Below are 14,495 nucleotides of genomic sequence, written 5' to 3'. Positions count from 1 at the left end.
AACAATTCATGTATATACATGTATACTGTATAAGATTGGTATTTTTGTATTTGATAAGTATTTTATAAGCTTAGCAATTAAAAAGTTGTCTCTGCAAAATTAATTAATATACTGCTGTTTTTTATTTAAAGCTCCAGAAATTGTGACAAGGGAGGTAACTACACACGCTGCTGACATGTGGACTGTTGCAGTCCTCTGTCTTCTGTTGTAAGTTTGCTCTCTGTTTTATGTCTAAGTCAGTATTCCTTAAATCATATTTCTCAGATGTCTCAGATTTTATTGAAGTCAAATTCACAGCAATACAAAAATATTATTGATTGAGTTTGTTGCTTGTGCAGAAATTTTGCCAGATTTTAATAATTCTTTTAATTCCCAGTGTGATGATTTTAAGAGTCAGTCTCAGTAAGAATCAGGCAGTCAATGAAACAAGGTAAAAGAAATAACCCACTTCTTTGATAATGTAGGAATTGGGGAACAAAGACAAGGTTTTTCATCTAATTTGTTTAAATTAGTTATATTTCCCTTGAAACATCCTGTGAGATTTTCAGGGGTAGATAGCTCAGTTAAAAACCTCAATTTTCTAAAATTTCCAAACATCTCTCTAATGATACAGAAATAAAAAAAAATTATTACAAATAGAAAAGACTTCTTTGAGTGAAATTTTATTGTCAACTGTGTGGGTTTTTGACAATACATGTTTAAGATTTTTCCAGTTTTGCCTGATTCTTATAAAGACTCACACTTAACTTACTGTGACACCTGCCAAACCAAACTCCTTTTTTACCAAAGAATTTGTTCCATGTAGGAAGATTTTTGGTTTCCACATATTCAATAAGTGTTGAAATGGATATGATTGGACTATAGAAGAATATTTCCAGTTTATCAAAAATTACATGTTTTATTTTAGTTTGAGTGGAGATTCCCCCTTCAGAGCCTCCACAGTGGAGCAGACTTACACAAACATTGCCTACTGTAGATATGATGCACACAGTCTCTATGACAACATTACCAGAGATGCTCTAAGATTCATCTTCAGGATACTGAAGAGGGTCCCAAGGTTTGTATTCCAATATTATGGAGCTAAGTGAACATACATGTACATGTAGGAGTGACCATTTCTTTTTAAGAGCTCGTCAGATTTGAAATGACAAGACGAAACCAGACAGTCATGCCTGCGAACCAAAGAATTATTTTTATTTGGTCTACACAGACAAAATGCTTTCTGATGATTTTCACATGAATTTCATACGATTTTGGTCTGAATTAAGTGAATAAATTTTGAGACAAAGTTAACATGAAATTCATATGAATCCTACCTTCACATGAATTTCACGCAAACTTCTCTTGACTACCCCCCTAAAAAAACCTCACTATACTGTATCTACATTATAAGGATTTATTTACGTATATCTTCAAGCTTTTATTTTTGATTATATTACATGTATTAGCTTATTTTATGTTTTCAGGAATCGACCATCTGCTGAAGACTGTTTGGAAGATAAATGGCTTCAGATTGCTGATACCACAGTGAAGGCACGACAGGATACTGTCTTCACCACTGCTAAATTAAGAAGATTTGCAGACATCTATAGAGAAAGGGGCATTCTTGGAATATGGCAGCCAGAATTTATACCTGACCCAGAATCTATTCTGGAACCAGTTACAGAAGAGATACCAGTCAAGGAGGAGGTGTGTAGTTTGCAAAAAAAAAAAAAAAAAACAAAAAAAAAAGCACTGAATCTTTTGATTTTCTACTTAAGGCAGGTCATACCTAATATTTCTAGTACACAGATTTTCCTAGTTTTACTTGAAAATGACCTTGAATGAACATACTTCAAATTTTGATGTAAAAAAACATAGGTTACAGACTTTGGTTTCAATATGATTGAGCATTAAAAAGGCAATTTTTTATGGATTCTGTATGAAATTTTTACTATTTAGCGTAGCATTAAAAAAAACTGGTAGATAACATTTTTTACAAATTTATATAAAGAACAATTGGATTCTTTTATATTTCAAAAACAAAATTGGGGATCACCGCACTCTTTTTCTTGTAATATTGAAAAAATCTAAAACTCCCTTTACATTTCGATAGAACATTTTCCCACCAAGTATCAGTTACATGAAAATATATATGTCCGTGTGATTTTGCGAGATGACAGAAAAGAGTACTCCTTGTAATAGGTATGATCTACCTTAATCTTCATGCCCATGCTTATGAACATTTTGAACTGTCAGAAATATTTCTCTTTCAATACATTTTAATGGAACAATTATAAAATATTATTTTTTTACTAACATAATTGGAGATAGGTCCACTGACTTTCCAATTAGACCTTAATCTGATGAACAAAACCAGTTTAAATGCACTTGCTTTGTTACATATGCAATTTTTTAAGCATTTCCTTTGAAGTTGTTTATTATTCATCACTCTAGCATTTGAAACAAGGATAATATTTTAATTGCAGCAGGTAATTTAGATTCAGATTCATGTAAAATCTTTTAAGTTCAGAAATCATTTGAGCCATTTATAGCCAATTATAAGTATTGTAATTTCTAATTGGTGAACATTTCATTCTGAGGTGGGGCCTGGCAAATTTTGTGGGGCCAGAATATTTAATTTTGAAATTGTTTTGGTCAGAAAAAATGTTTTTAACCACATTTCCTCCAACAGCATTATCCTATTTTTGCAAAATTGCGAAAAATTTTTATAATGTCAGTCTCAATTATTGCTATGGTAACTTTTTCAAAAATAGAAACATTGCCATTATTTCTGAATTTTTTAAACCTGAGCCAATTATATTTTTTGTTCTTTCTAAAAGACTGAGAGCAAACTAGAACAAAAAGAAGAAACAAAAGAAAACAAATCAGAAACACAAACTGAAGATGAAACCAGCAAGACACCAAAAGAAGACACAACTACTGTAACCAAAGACCAACCGGAAACAAAGACAGGACAATCTGAAGGCAGTACATCTACTGATAAAGAGACAGACAATACTAGTATAGACGAAATGGCGGAGACCCTCATCACGTCAGCAATGGACGAGGCCATGCAAGATAAAGAACTTAAATAAATAAAACATTTTAGTTACTCTAGATATGCAACAAATCGTGCTATGAATCTTAGGAACTTGAAATAGACACCATGTCTACTCCAGGGTGGTTTTAACTGATCCTAGTTTTCTGTCCAGGGAACTAGTAGTGACTTCCTGTTCATGGAACCAGTACAATAGTGAGTTCAGGGATACATGTTAGTTGTTCTCTCTGTGCATTCATGTACTTGTCTATGTCTAGTTTTGTGTTTCAGACTTTTACTCCTTGAAGTTTCAAGCATATTTATTTACCAAGTGACTTAGAAAATAAAATTTTAGTGACATATATTACACATAGTACTCAGTAAGTCTTTCTGCATGTAGTTTGATCAGTTCTAGTTTTCATTTTTTGTAAACCTGAGCTTCAATTTGCTCAGACTTTTTGTGTGTTACTTGAGTTGAATTGTTTTAGGATTTGGAATTAGGTACAGCCCCATTTTCAAGTTATGAATTTGCAAATACAAAATGTATGACTACTGTTTTTTTTTTCATGTAAGTGGAATTGAAAAGTAATGAAAATTAATTGGTTCACACTATGGTAAAGTCATTGGGGAAATGGGTGATAAAGTGAAATAAAACACAAGTGAAAGTTAAGAAATCCAAACCCTACACTGTCTTAAGTGTTTAGAGTCAAGTTGTCAATATTGTCAATTAAGAGTAGATCAGATTATGAATTCATTGTGTTCACCCTTTGTATGTTGTATTAACTTCATATCAACTTTCATTTTATGCAAATTTCATTGGAAGCTATGTAGGATTACTATTTTTATTGCTTTTTGTGTATTTTAAATTATGCAGTGAGGTACTGATGTTTTTGCTATCCAATGTATATGTAGGTAGAATTTTACTGTGTATTATCAGTAGGATTTTATATCATTGTATCTTTCATGTTTGTGTAGAATTCTGTAACGGACCCAATTCATGACATCATTTGGGTTCAAACTTTGAGACTGGTAAGCGAGTTCTCTACAGAATCAGTATTTACTGTTGGATTTTACCAGTTATTATTGCACATACCCATACCTATATTTAGTATATTTCATGTGAAAAGCTTGGGTTGAAATCTTACCTATTTAAACCACAAAGGATTGGTAATGTCTTGTGTTTTTTTATAACCTATGTTGTTCCGAATATTACTTGGCTGTGCCAATGCATGGCAGTGCTCTAGAATTTTAGAAATTTTCTTCTATCCTTAGGAAAGTTTGTAATGTAAAATTAATTTCCAACAGCTTTAATCAACAAAGAAAACTTCCAAAATGAAATTCTAGAGCACTCTTGTGTTTTGTGTCCAGCCAAGTTGAATTTCTCTATAGGTGCAATATTGTGATCTGTGATTATCCTTGGGAAGGAAAGTTTTGTCTGTGATTTGGTTGGTCAATATTCATTATTTTCGTCAGTGATTGCATCATTATACACCACTGGTTACTCATGTAGATTTGTGCAGTGTATGTACATGTATTTATTAGAATTAATTTTTCATTCTATATTATTTATATAATTTATATTTATATTTAATGGCCTTGTAATTCAATAAGGGATGAGATTGCTAGTGAAATTCCATTCAAAACCAAAGTTAACAGCTTTCTGACAAGTTTAAAAGTGTCTGTACTAAAATCAGACCTGGCTCCTTGGAATGAAGTTATCATGAATATTTTTAAAGAAACAGGTATTCGAGATATCATCTAAATTCAATTGTATATTATGTTAGTGGAGCAAATTAGAAGTCTGTATGTACAGGTGAATTTTTTTTAGACTGAATAATTTATGGAACTACAGTATTTATAGAATTTCGTCAGATTTTGCAAATTCTGTACAAATGGCCTTGGAAGGACTTGAATGGTATACCAGCCACTGAATTACACCATGTTTGTAAAGTATCTGTTTGTGTTTTAAATCTGAAGTGCAATAAAGTTTAGTCCTCATCAAAACTTAGTCTTAAAGAGTTAATTTGCCGACAAGTATTATTTCTTGTATTGATCTTGCTGGTCTAGAGATAGCTCACTTTAAAGGAAAGTAAGAGTTTGATTTTCAGCTATGTCATACCAAAGACCTTTAAAACAAAAGTCACTGATTCTCTTTCCTTAACACACCACATCAAGGAGATCGAGTGACGACCAGTTGGTTTGTAGTCAAAATAACGTGTCCAAGAGTGGTGACATTGCTTTCTGCGTGTTATTGCTTTTGTGTGTTAGCACATTAAAAATTCTGACTCAAGAGTGTTGGACTAGTTCAAAGCATAGTCATTGTAATTAATCAGATATTCCCTGAAATGCATGAAATATCAACCATTTGATTTTAATCTAATATCAATCAATTTTGCTGATAGTAGTATTGTTGAAAATCTTAAATTTGTTATTACTATTGATTTTTAAGTTTGCCAAAATTTCATTATTTTTTTGAAATTTTTGTTCATGGATTTTAATGAAGCTTGACAGTTTTCAGCAGAAAAATTTACATATTAGTTGTGAACTTGGAAATATGGTTTGACTGACCCACATCATAACCCCATAGACAACAATTCCTCCAGTTTTTGGTGTGTTTACAGTCCCTGAACCGATCTGCACAACAGTTTGACTGATCGATGACCATTGACTGATTGATCACTGACGGATAGATGACTGATGACCGGTGACCGATCTGATCGCTGTTTTGTTATATAAAATGACGAATGAATTGTTGAAAATAAAACAAATGTAAAAAAAAGTAAAGACTGATGTTGAAATTTATTGCATAATGTAAACATGTGTAAAATTGACCGAGAAAACACTGGAAGCTGTCAAATATATTGACCGCTCAGTGGTCACGATGCGATCACCGGTTTGATAGGTCAGTTTGACAGATCGATGACTGATCAGAAACTGATTGGTGATTGATGACCTATCGCAATTTTTGTTGCACAGATTGGTTCAGGTACTGAAACACATACAGTTCAAATGAAGTTTAACAACCAATTAAGAATAAATATCATTTTATTTACAGTTTATTCTCCTCATACAAATAAAACCATACAACCATGAAAAAAAAATAAAATCTGCTTCCAATTACCATATAACAGATTATTTTGGCAGGGGCTTTTGGGGTAAAAAAGTTTATTCAAAATTTCTACGTTTCTATATTCGACAGAAGCTAAGTGGTTGCACTAGTACTTCAGTCCTGAGTAAAAAAAATCATGGAATTCATTTTGTTTTTGTTTTTTTTTTTAGACAGACTAAATATGCCAAAATTAGTATCCTGCAAAAAATACCTGCTATACAGTATGTATCAGAAATACAGTCAAATTTATCTTAAGTGAACTTCCAAAGTTCTCCAAAGGACAGCAATATTGTGGTTACATAAGGCTAGTGGTCTTTAAAAACAGGTTAGTTTCACATAGGTTATTGCTGAATACAGGTGGAAACTAATACAGATTCATTACTGAATACAGGTGGTTACTTGGACAGGTCATTGCTGCACTCAGGTGGTCACTAAGACAGGTTTATTACTGAATACAGGTGGTTACTCGGACAGGTCATTGCTGTATTCAGGTGGTCACTAAGACAGGTTTATTACTGAATACAGGTGGTTATTTGGACAGGTCATTGCTGCATTCAGGTGGTCACTAAGACAGGTTTATTACTGAATACATGTGGTTAATTGTCAGGTTATTGCTGTATTCAGGTGGTCACTTAGACAGGTTTATTACTGAATACAGGTGGTTAATTGTCAGGTTATTGCTGTATTCAGGTGGTCACGAAGACAGGTTTATTACTGAATACAGGTGATTACTTGGACAGGTTATTGCTGTATTCAGGTGGTCACTAAGACAGGTTTGTTTCTGAATATAGGTGGTTACTTTGACAGGTTACTGCTTTATTCAGGTGGTCACTAAGACAGATTTGACTGTTTATCCAAGTAATGCCACTACTTCCTATAAATATTCAATAACTATAACCATGATTAAACATTATGATAAAAAAAGTATTTTCATGTAAAAATGTGGAATTAATGTTAATATTGCTACAGAATCTCAATAATTTTAAACCACGAAAAAAATGTGGAACTTATTCAAATTGACATACTACATGTATGACATATAGGGACTGTAGAAATGCTCTTAATTAACAGGGTCAAATACATGTACATGGACAATACATTTATAAGAATGTCTTAGTCTTCAATCAAATTGTACTTTTTCTTGGGAAATAATCATCCTGATTTTTTTTTATTTTCACTAGTTCAAGAAGATCTTAAATGGAAGGATTTATTAAAGCAGCTTAGTTTTCCATTAAAATTATAAATTTTGTGATTATATCAATCAAGAAAAATGAATCCCTTCCCACTTTCTACTCGAGTTAAAAACCAAAATGCAAGCTCCCCCAGACTCATTTTTTTTTCAAATTTAGAAAAATTAAAAGGGTGCAAGATACAACAATGATAAACAAAACATCAACAATGATCAAAATTTCTTTACACAAATTTTCTTCCGTTATCAAGACAGACAAACATTAGTATACCACAATACATCTGTCAAAAGATTGGCAAATTAAAATACAATAGAATCAATTGACCTAAAATAGCATCAACAAGATACATTATTACATAACTACAATAGTTCTATAAAGCAGATATAACATGCAACATAATTTCTTTGGAATTAATATGACTAGCACTTCAAGATAACCAACAAAATGTAGCACCAAGTTTTTCGTTGATGTACTTCTAGATTACAGCTCATTCAATGATGATGTTCATCGGATAAAGATAGTCATGGATTCAAAATTTCCAATGCCTATAAAATTATTTGGAGAACTGTCTGATTGAAATTTTAAATCTACTTCTTATTATCCAGTTAACAACTATAAGTTGTTCACCATGTGATTGCTATTTAATTAAGCGAGCATAACTATTTCCTCTAAGCGTCATCATTGTTTGAGCTGTAATAATAAAATATACAATTTCAAATAACATTACCTTCCTTTAATTTTTTTAAATTGAATATAAGCTAAATCATAACCAAATATTAATCTTTTATGAAATAGAAAAAATGTTCAAAAAGTGCAAAATTAATTGAATTTTTTAAAGATACAACCTACTTTAAACAGAAGTATCAGATCTATATTTGAAAACTGTAGCACTTCATTAATGCCATTTGTGACATTGTTTCAAATACTTTTAAAAGGATGTACGACCTTAATCACACAAGGCACAGATCACTTTCTTCATGAGTGGGGGAGAGGGGGTGGGCTGGGATTTTATATTGAAAAAAAAAATTGTGCAAGCACGAAAATAATTAATTTTTTCAGCAGCAGCTTGAGTTAAAAAATTTTATTTGAAAACCTATATTCTTAAGTATTGGGGGAACTATTGAACCATAACTGTCCACGACTGAGTGCCTAAGAAAAAATTTTTGCTCAAATTTCAAATACTTTTTTTTTTTCAAAAATAATCCCCCCCCCCCCACACACACACACAGTATAAAAATGGTCTATGCCCTATCAAAAATGGTGGTCATATAAAAGAAAACAGACTTGAAACCTGTCTAAACCAAACCCCTTTTGGAGTGAGCAATTTATTCATTAGAAGAAGGTTTTCAGTTTACAATTAAAAACTGATAATGAAGGACTTTAGAAGATGTACAGATAACCAGTTTCTCAAGGGTTTGGTTTTGACTCTGTAAAGATCTGTTGCTTTAGCAAGATTCTTTGAAGTTTTACGTAAGAAAGTAAGAAATGTAGAAGAATACAAACATATTAAGTCCATATGGCCTTAACTACTGATAGAAAAAGGGAGACAATTATCTATAATTAAACAATGGCACATTGAAAACTAAAGCACAAATTAATACTGGAATTAAAACTTTAAAGTATAATTTTTAAGTTTGTCTGTTGTAAATTCAGAAATTATTGTGTGCAGTTGATATCCCCATTTTGGTCAAAACTATCATTTCTAATTTTGCAACTTTTAAAAGCTGAATATACTGCAATTCAAAGTCTGTTGCAGTTTTTAAAAAAATGAAAACATTGCAAAAATTTCAGAATTAACACTTTTCTTACTAATTAGCAACAATAAGTGTCAAAAACCATCAAAAAGTCTAGAAAATGCGATAAGACAGGGAAATAGCAACAAGAAGATTTCATAATATATCTATATATTCAACTTCATCCTTTAACAGGTTTGACCTGCCTCATTACACCAATGATTGGAATACTCAAGTGTTAGATACACCAGGATCAACTGCATACTATAATAAGTAATGTCTACAAGGAAGTAATTTACTGGCCAAATGCAATCAAGTACAACAAGGGACATTTAGAAGAACTAAAATATGATAAAACAATAATTAGGCCAAAAAAATGTCAGTTTCCTGCTCCCCTGCCTACCATAGTTTTATGTGCCTACCCTAAACATTTTATGGCCACTTTGGTTCAAGTACTGTTAAAGTTTAGATTGTTTCACCATTACCTCAGTGTAAAACGTTTTGGAAAAACAAAATAATTTATCTACCTACCTACCTTATTTTTTCTTGCTGGTAGCAGGAAACAAAACTATTATTTTTTTGGCCTAAGTCAGAAATTGGGTCAATAACAAAGTGACTTATTTTCTTCTGCTGAAGCCCAACATGAGGTATTCATATCTTAAATTTGCAAAAAAAAATTCAAGGAATACATATAGAGGAAGACAGAAACAAAACTAAGTTGCTCATATGTTCACTAATTGATACAAAATTTTTTATAACAATTCTACAGAAAACAAGCCATTAATCATCACTGTTACTGTGTGAAGGGCAATTTAAATGACAGGTATTGTACACCAAACATAATGAAGAAAATAACCTTCATACAGGTACATGTATACCAAAATGCAACAAAAAATATTTCTTACAACTTTAAATAAATAAGTAATTGGGATTTAAATTTTGAGAATAGGTAATTTTTAATTTAATTAATGAGGAGTTTTAACATAATCTAGAATTCCAATAGGCAATTCTTACATATCTTTCTAAATAAAAATTTGTTCTTAATTGGACATTTTCAAACAGAATGTAATAAATGACACATGGCTACTTCTAATCCCAATTGCTGATTTTTACACAAATCTATTTGAGAAGGTGAATCTTCAATAGACTTCATAAAAACAAATAAAAACAGCTACATTCTAAAAACAAGTATGAATTTACGATCTTTTGAGCTTATAAATACAGTCCTTGAACCGATCCGTGCATTTGAGGTATCGATGACCATTGACTGATTGATCGCTGATGGATTGATGACCGATCTGATCGCAGTTTTGTTATGTAAAATGACGTAAGATCTGTTTTAAATAAACGACAATAAAAATAAAAGTTTAAATTGATGTTCAAATCTATTACATTATATAATTACGTGTGAAATTCACAAAGAAAACAATAAAAACCGTAAAATACTGTGACCGTTATGTGGTCAAGTGATGTGATCTCCAGTTAAATGAATCGGTTTGACAGATCGATGACTGACCGGAAACTGATCAGTGATCGATGACCAATCGCAATTTTTGCTGCATTGATCGCTTCAGGCACTGTACATAGGATTTCATCATTAAATGCAGCAGCAGATCCCATTTTACCAGAAAAAAAAAAAAAAAACAATATGGACAGTGGATGAACAATCTTTGGTAAGCACAGATAAGTAGACATGGAAATTCACTAGTATTAAGAATATTATAACAAGATTGCTATGCAAAGCTATATGTTCACCCGACCCAAACCCTATTCAAATCGAAAGTAGATAGGAATATTAAATATAGTCCAAATCCCGTAACTCCCTTCAATTTTGTCAAATAAAAATGGTTCAAATGACAACTTAAATTTTTTTTTAGAGATGAATACAAAGTTCCTAATTTTGAAATGTAGAGAAAATATACAGCAAATACAACAGTTTACTGCTTTTCTAATCTAATTATCATTAAAGGTTCAATCAAATGATGAAATAGCTTTGACCAACTAAACATATGATAGGTCATAAAAACACCTCTAAACCTTAACTTTCTATTCAGATATATTTTTCTTAATAATTGAAACATGACAAAAACAAATCCTATTCAGACAATATTTTTACAACAAACAAAATAAATAATGATATTCAATTTGAACAAGCTTCTACGTTGAACTAATATGAAATATATACACAACCTAAAAATATATTTCTTTTTCAATGAATACTTCAACAGTTGACATAATAAGGCCAAAAATAAATATATCCTAGATTCTCATTCCTTTCATTCCCCCCACCCCCCACCACCAAAGTTATTTGATTTTTTCCCCAATTAAAGTAAAACATTTTTTTTTTAAATTGAGCACATTTTTCAATGAAATTGATGAAATAAATCAAAAATAAAACTTGTCCAGCCCCCCCCCCCCCAATTTTGAAAAATTTAATGCTAGGTAAGAATCTAGGAATTTTTTCAAGATGGCCTAAACAGGTTAACACTGTTTTGACAAACAACACCAATGAAAGACCAATACTGCATAGAAATTACTCATCAAATTAACAAGACATGACTTGTTTATGGTTTCCATGACAACCAAATGAAATATGAAAATCTTGCTATATAGAAATACAAGTAAAAGGTCTGTTAAATTGACTCAAGATTTTAGAATAACTCAAAAATTGTATTGCTTTTCCCATTTTTTCATCAAAAGACTCATTTCTGTTCCCATTCAAAAACATAGTGGTGGACTATATATATATATATACAAAACTGGTTAAAAATGAGAACTTAATTATAAGTAAAACTTTTCAGACAAACAAAACAGCTCACAGGAAGCATAGGGCTACTGCTTTTTCACAGATATTGCTTAACAAAACAAGACTGGAAGACAAAATGATAAACCATTAATAAGCAATCTGGAAATGCTTGAGGTTCAATTGAAAAATGAGATACAGTGAAACTTGTCTTAACAGAATCCATTTCATAGGTTTGGTTTACACAGGTGTTCAGTTAAACAAGGTTCAATACACAACCTGCCCTGTGGTGGTGTGATATTCACTGAAGACCCATCGATGACCTTGAGCTGACATTTTTCATCCAAGTGGGGTTGTTGTCTCTTTGACATATTCAGCAAATTTTCGTTATGTATTGAACTTTATATTATACAAAGATACATTTAAAAATTATGTGGTTTACACAGGTTTTTTTTTTGACAATCCAGGGTTCTGTTTAGACAGGTCTCGCTATATAACATACCTGACTACAACCTTACTATAACAAACAAGTTGAGTGTTCACTAGGGAAAAATCTAAGTGCATAGCCAACTAAAGAGCACACTAAATGCAAGAGCTGATAATGATTTTTTAAGTACACTTAAGCTGAACTTATAATGTAAATGATACAACTTAGTTACTGTAAACGTATTCATTTCTGAAGTGGACTAATTTTCGCCATTTTTGCGGTGGACAGAACAGTGAAAAAGTGGACTTTTAACACTACATAGCACTTACCACTTTATGAAACTGCCAAATTTTTATACTTGAGATTCTTGCCATTTATACACTGGGCATATGTTTGCATACGTCTCATTATATCTAGGTTTTGAAAGATATATAAAAACATAGCAAACCCTACACAAATATTTCACAAGGTTAAAAATAACCAACTATGTAAGCTAAGTAGAGATGAGAATTTGTCGGCCAAAATTCTACAATTGTTTTAGCATAATTTTGACTTTACATGTAAACATCAGAAGCTTTAGAATAGGTTACATGTTAATCAAGCTTCACGTGAAATTTATGTGAAATTCACATGATTTTCATGTGAAATTCACTAAACATGAATTTTGTGTGAATTTTTTCGTGTGAATTTCATGTGAAGGTTCCATTCACCCGAATTTCATGTGATCTCTGTCACAATTTATTTGCTCAACTCGGGTGAAAATCATGTGAAATTCTTGTGAAAATCATGTGAAATAATTTTTGCCTGTGTAGGAAACCTAAAACACATATTTTATTCTTAACATACAAAAATAACAATGAAGTTGCTGAGGATAAAACTGCCAAAACATACTGAGAATAAAAATAGATGGTAAAAATGGCTGCAAATGTACAACAATGCACCCATTTTCATGCTAGGTATACTCCCATTCTTACAGGAAGTTGATATTGGACAGCACTCAAAATCTGCCCTATCTATTAAAGCAACAGATTATTTGAAAAAAAAAATCCATCCAGTTGGAGTAAAAAAAATTGAAGAAAATCATTCCATTAAGTGAATAATGTCACCAAGTCCTATGCAAAAAACAGAAAGTGGATAGCAACGTCAACCACTTACAATGTATCTTCCTACTATAAGACAAAGGATAAAAATGGCAAAATCGGAAGTTCATATACAGTAAAAAAAGATCATAACAGTAAAATTTGGATTTGAAGTAGCAGAATTGCACTAAAAAGCAGAAAAAATCATACCTGTATAATGCCACACACCAAATTAGAAATTAATCTATCAATTAAGATCAGAGATAATTGAGACAAAAACAATTTGAATGGACAAGCTGATTCCAATAAACCACCCACTTGTTCAATGGAGGTCCAATATGCATCATGCAGGCAGTGAACGAGAAAGAAAGTTTAATGACGTAACTGATACCCTGTAATTACCTTAAACATGAATTCAAAATAAAAAAACATACAATTTACATTTTTCGGGAAAAATGTGTTTGAGACTAAATAGCTTTTAAACATTACTAATTTTTAAGGAGTTCAAAAAGACAATTTAAACCTCTTTCCTTAAGAATTCTTGTCTTATGAAGAAATAAGAAAAAAAAGGTGAAAATAAATGACTACTTTTCATTGTCTAAATTTGTTGGAGTAAAATTTGAAATTTTAATTTAAAATTTCTATTATGTGGCAAGGAGAACTTATTTTTAAAAAGAAATATTAAAAAATAAAGTTAAAAAATTAATTTTTAAAATTGGTTATAACTATTCTTTACAATGGGTACAGGTCGGTCATGTAAGAGCAAACAACCATGTATATCTTTTAGCCTCATCTTAATTTTCTTACCATCAATGATAATTAAAATTTATAATAGCAATTAATTACCGTACAAATTCAGCATTAATTTGAATAATCAAGCTCATGACCTTCCTGATATATATAAAGTCCAGGATACATTGTAATAAAGATGAGATCAAGGCCAAGTATTCACAAACACACAACAATCCTTGGTATCACAGATAAAAGAAATTTTATGATTCAGAATCAGCTGAGTCAGCAGCAGTGTAGAATCTATGGTAAAGAAGGATCACAGTTCATCATGCTGTTTCTGAAAAAAAAAACAAAAAAACAATAAGAATTTTGAGTGTATTCATAGATAACAGCAACTTTATTATTTTTCACTTGTTCATGCTGTCTGATATTTTCTATCTCAGGGTACTGTCATGATACATGT

At 31.3% G+C, this 14,495-nt stretch overlaps 3 protein-coding genes across 15 annotated transcripts in view; 1 reads left to right on the top strand and 2 right to left on the bottom strand.

The window, feature by feature from the left end:
* The window catches only part of LOC148600109 (uncharacterized), a 138,410-nt gene extending 133,387 nt beyond the window's left edge, over positions 1 to 5,023 (top strand). For all 5 annotated transcript variants that reach the window (XM_088557461.1, XM_088557460.1, XM_088557459.1 and 2 more), the window contains 4 exons: positions 132 to 207; positions 908 to 1,057; positions 1,467 to 1,689; positions 2,823 to 5,023. In XM_088557461.1, the coding sequence (XP_088413587.1) occupies positions 132 to 207; positions 908 to 1,057; positions 1,467 to 1,689; positions 2,823 to 3,077 (704 nt within the window). In that variant the 3' untranslated portion in view covers positions 3,078 to 5,023. The remainder of the gene's footprint in view (positions 1 to 131; positions 208 to 907; positions 1,058 to 1,466; positions 1,690 to 2,822) is intronic.
* The window catches only part of LOC148600104 (uncharacterized), a 319,707-nt gene that overhangs the window by 218,504 nt on the left and 86,708 nt on the right, over positions 1 to 14,495 (bottom strand). The window lies entirely within an intron of this gene.
* Positions 6,047 to 14,495, bottom strand: part of LOC148600108 (endoplasmic reticulum disulfide reductase DNAJC10-like) — a 34,064-nt gene continuing 25,615 nt past the window's right edge. The window contains exon 21 of the mRNA XM_088557463.1: positions 6,047 to 14,369. Within this exon, the coding sequence (XP_088413589.1) occupies positions 14,349 to 14,369 (21 nt within the window). The 3' untranslated portion in view covers positions 6,047 to 14,348. The remainder of the gene's footprint in view (positions 14,370 to 14,495) is intronic.

The sequence above is a fragment of the Perna viridis genome, chromosome 13, assembly GCF_037379345.1.
Source record: "Perna viridis isolate PV_CMFRI_1.1 ecotype Kerala chromosome 13, ASM3737934v1, whole genome shotgun sequence".
Classification (NCBI taxonomy): Eukaryota; Metazoa; Mollusca; class Bivalvia; order Mytilida; family Mytilidae; genus Perna; species Perna viridis.
The sequence above is the reverse complement of the archived record's forward strand: the minus strand, read 5'-3'. Positions and strand labels throughout refer to the sequence as shown.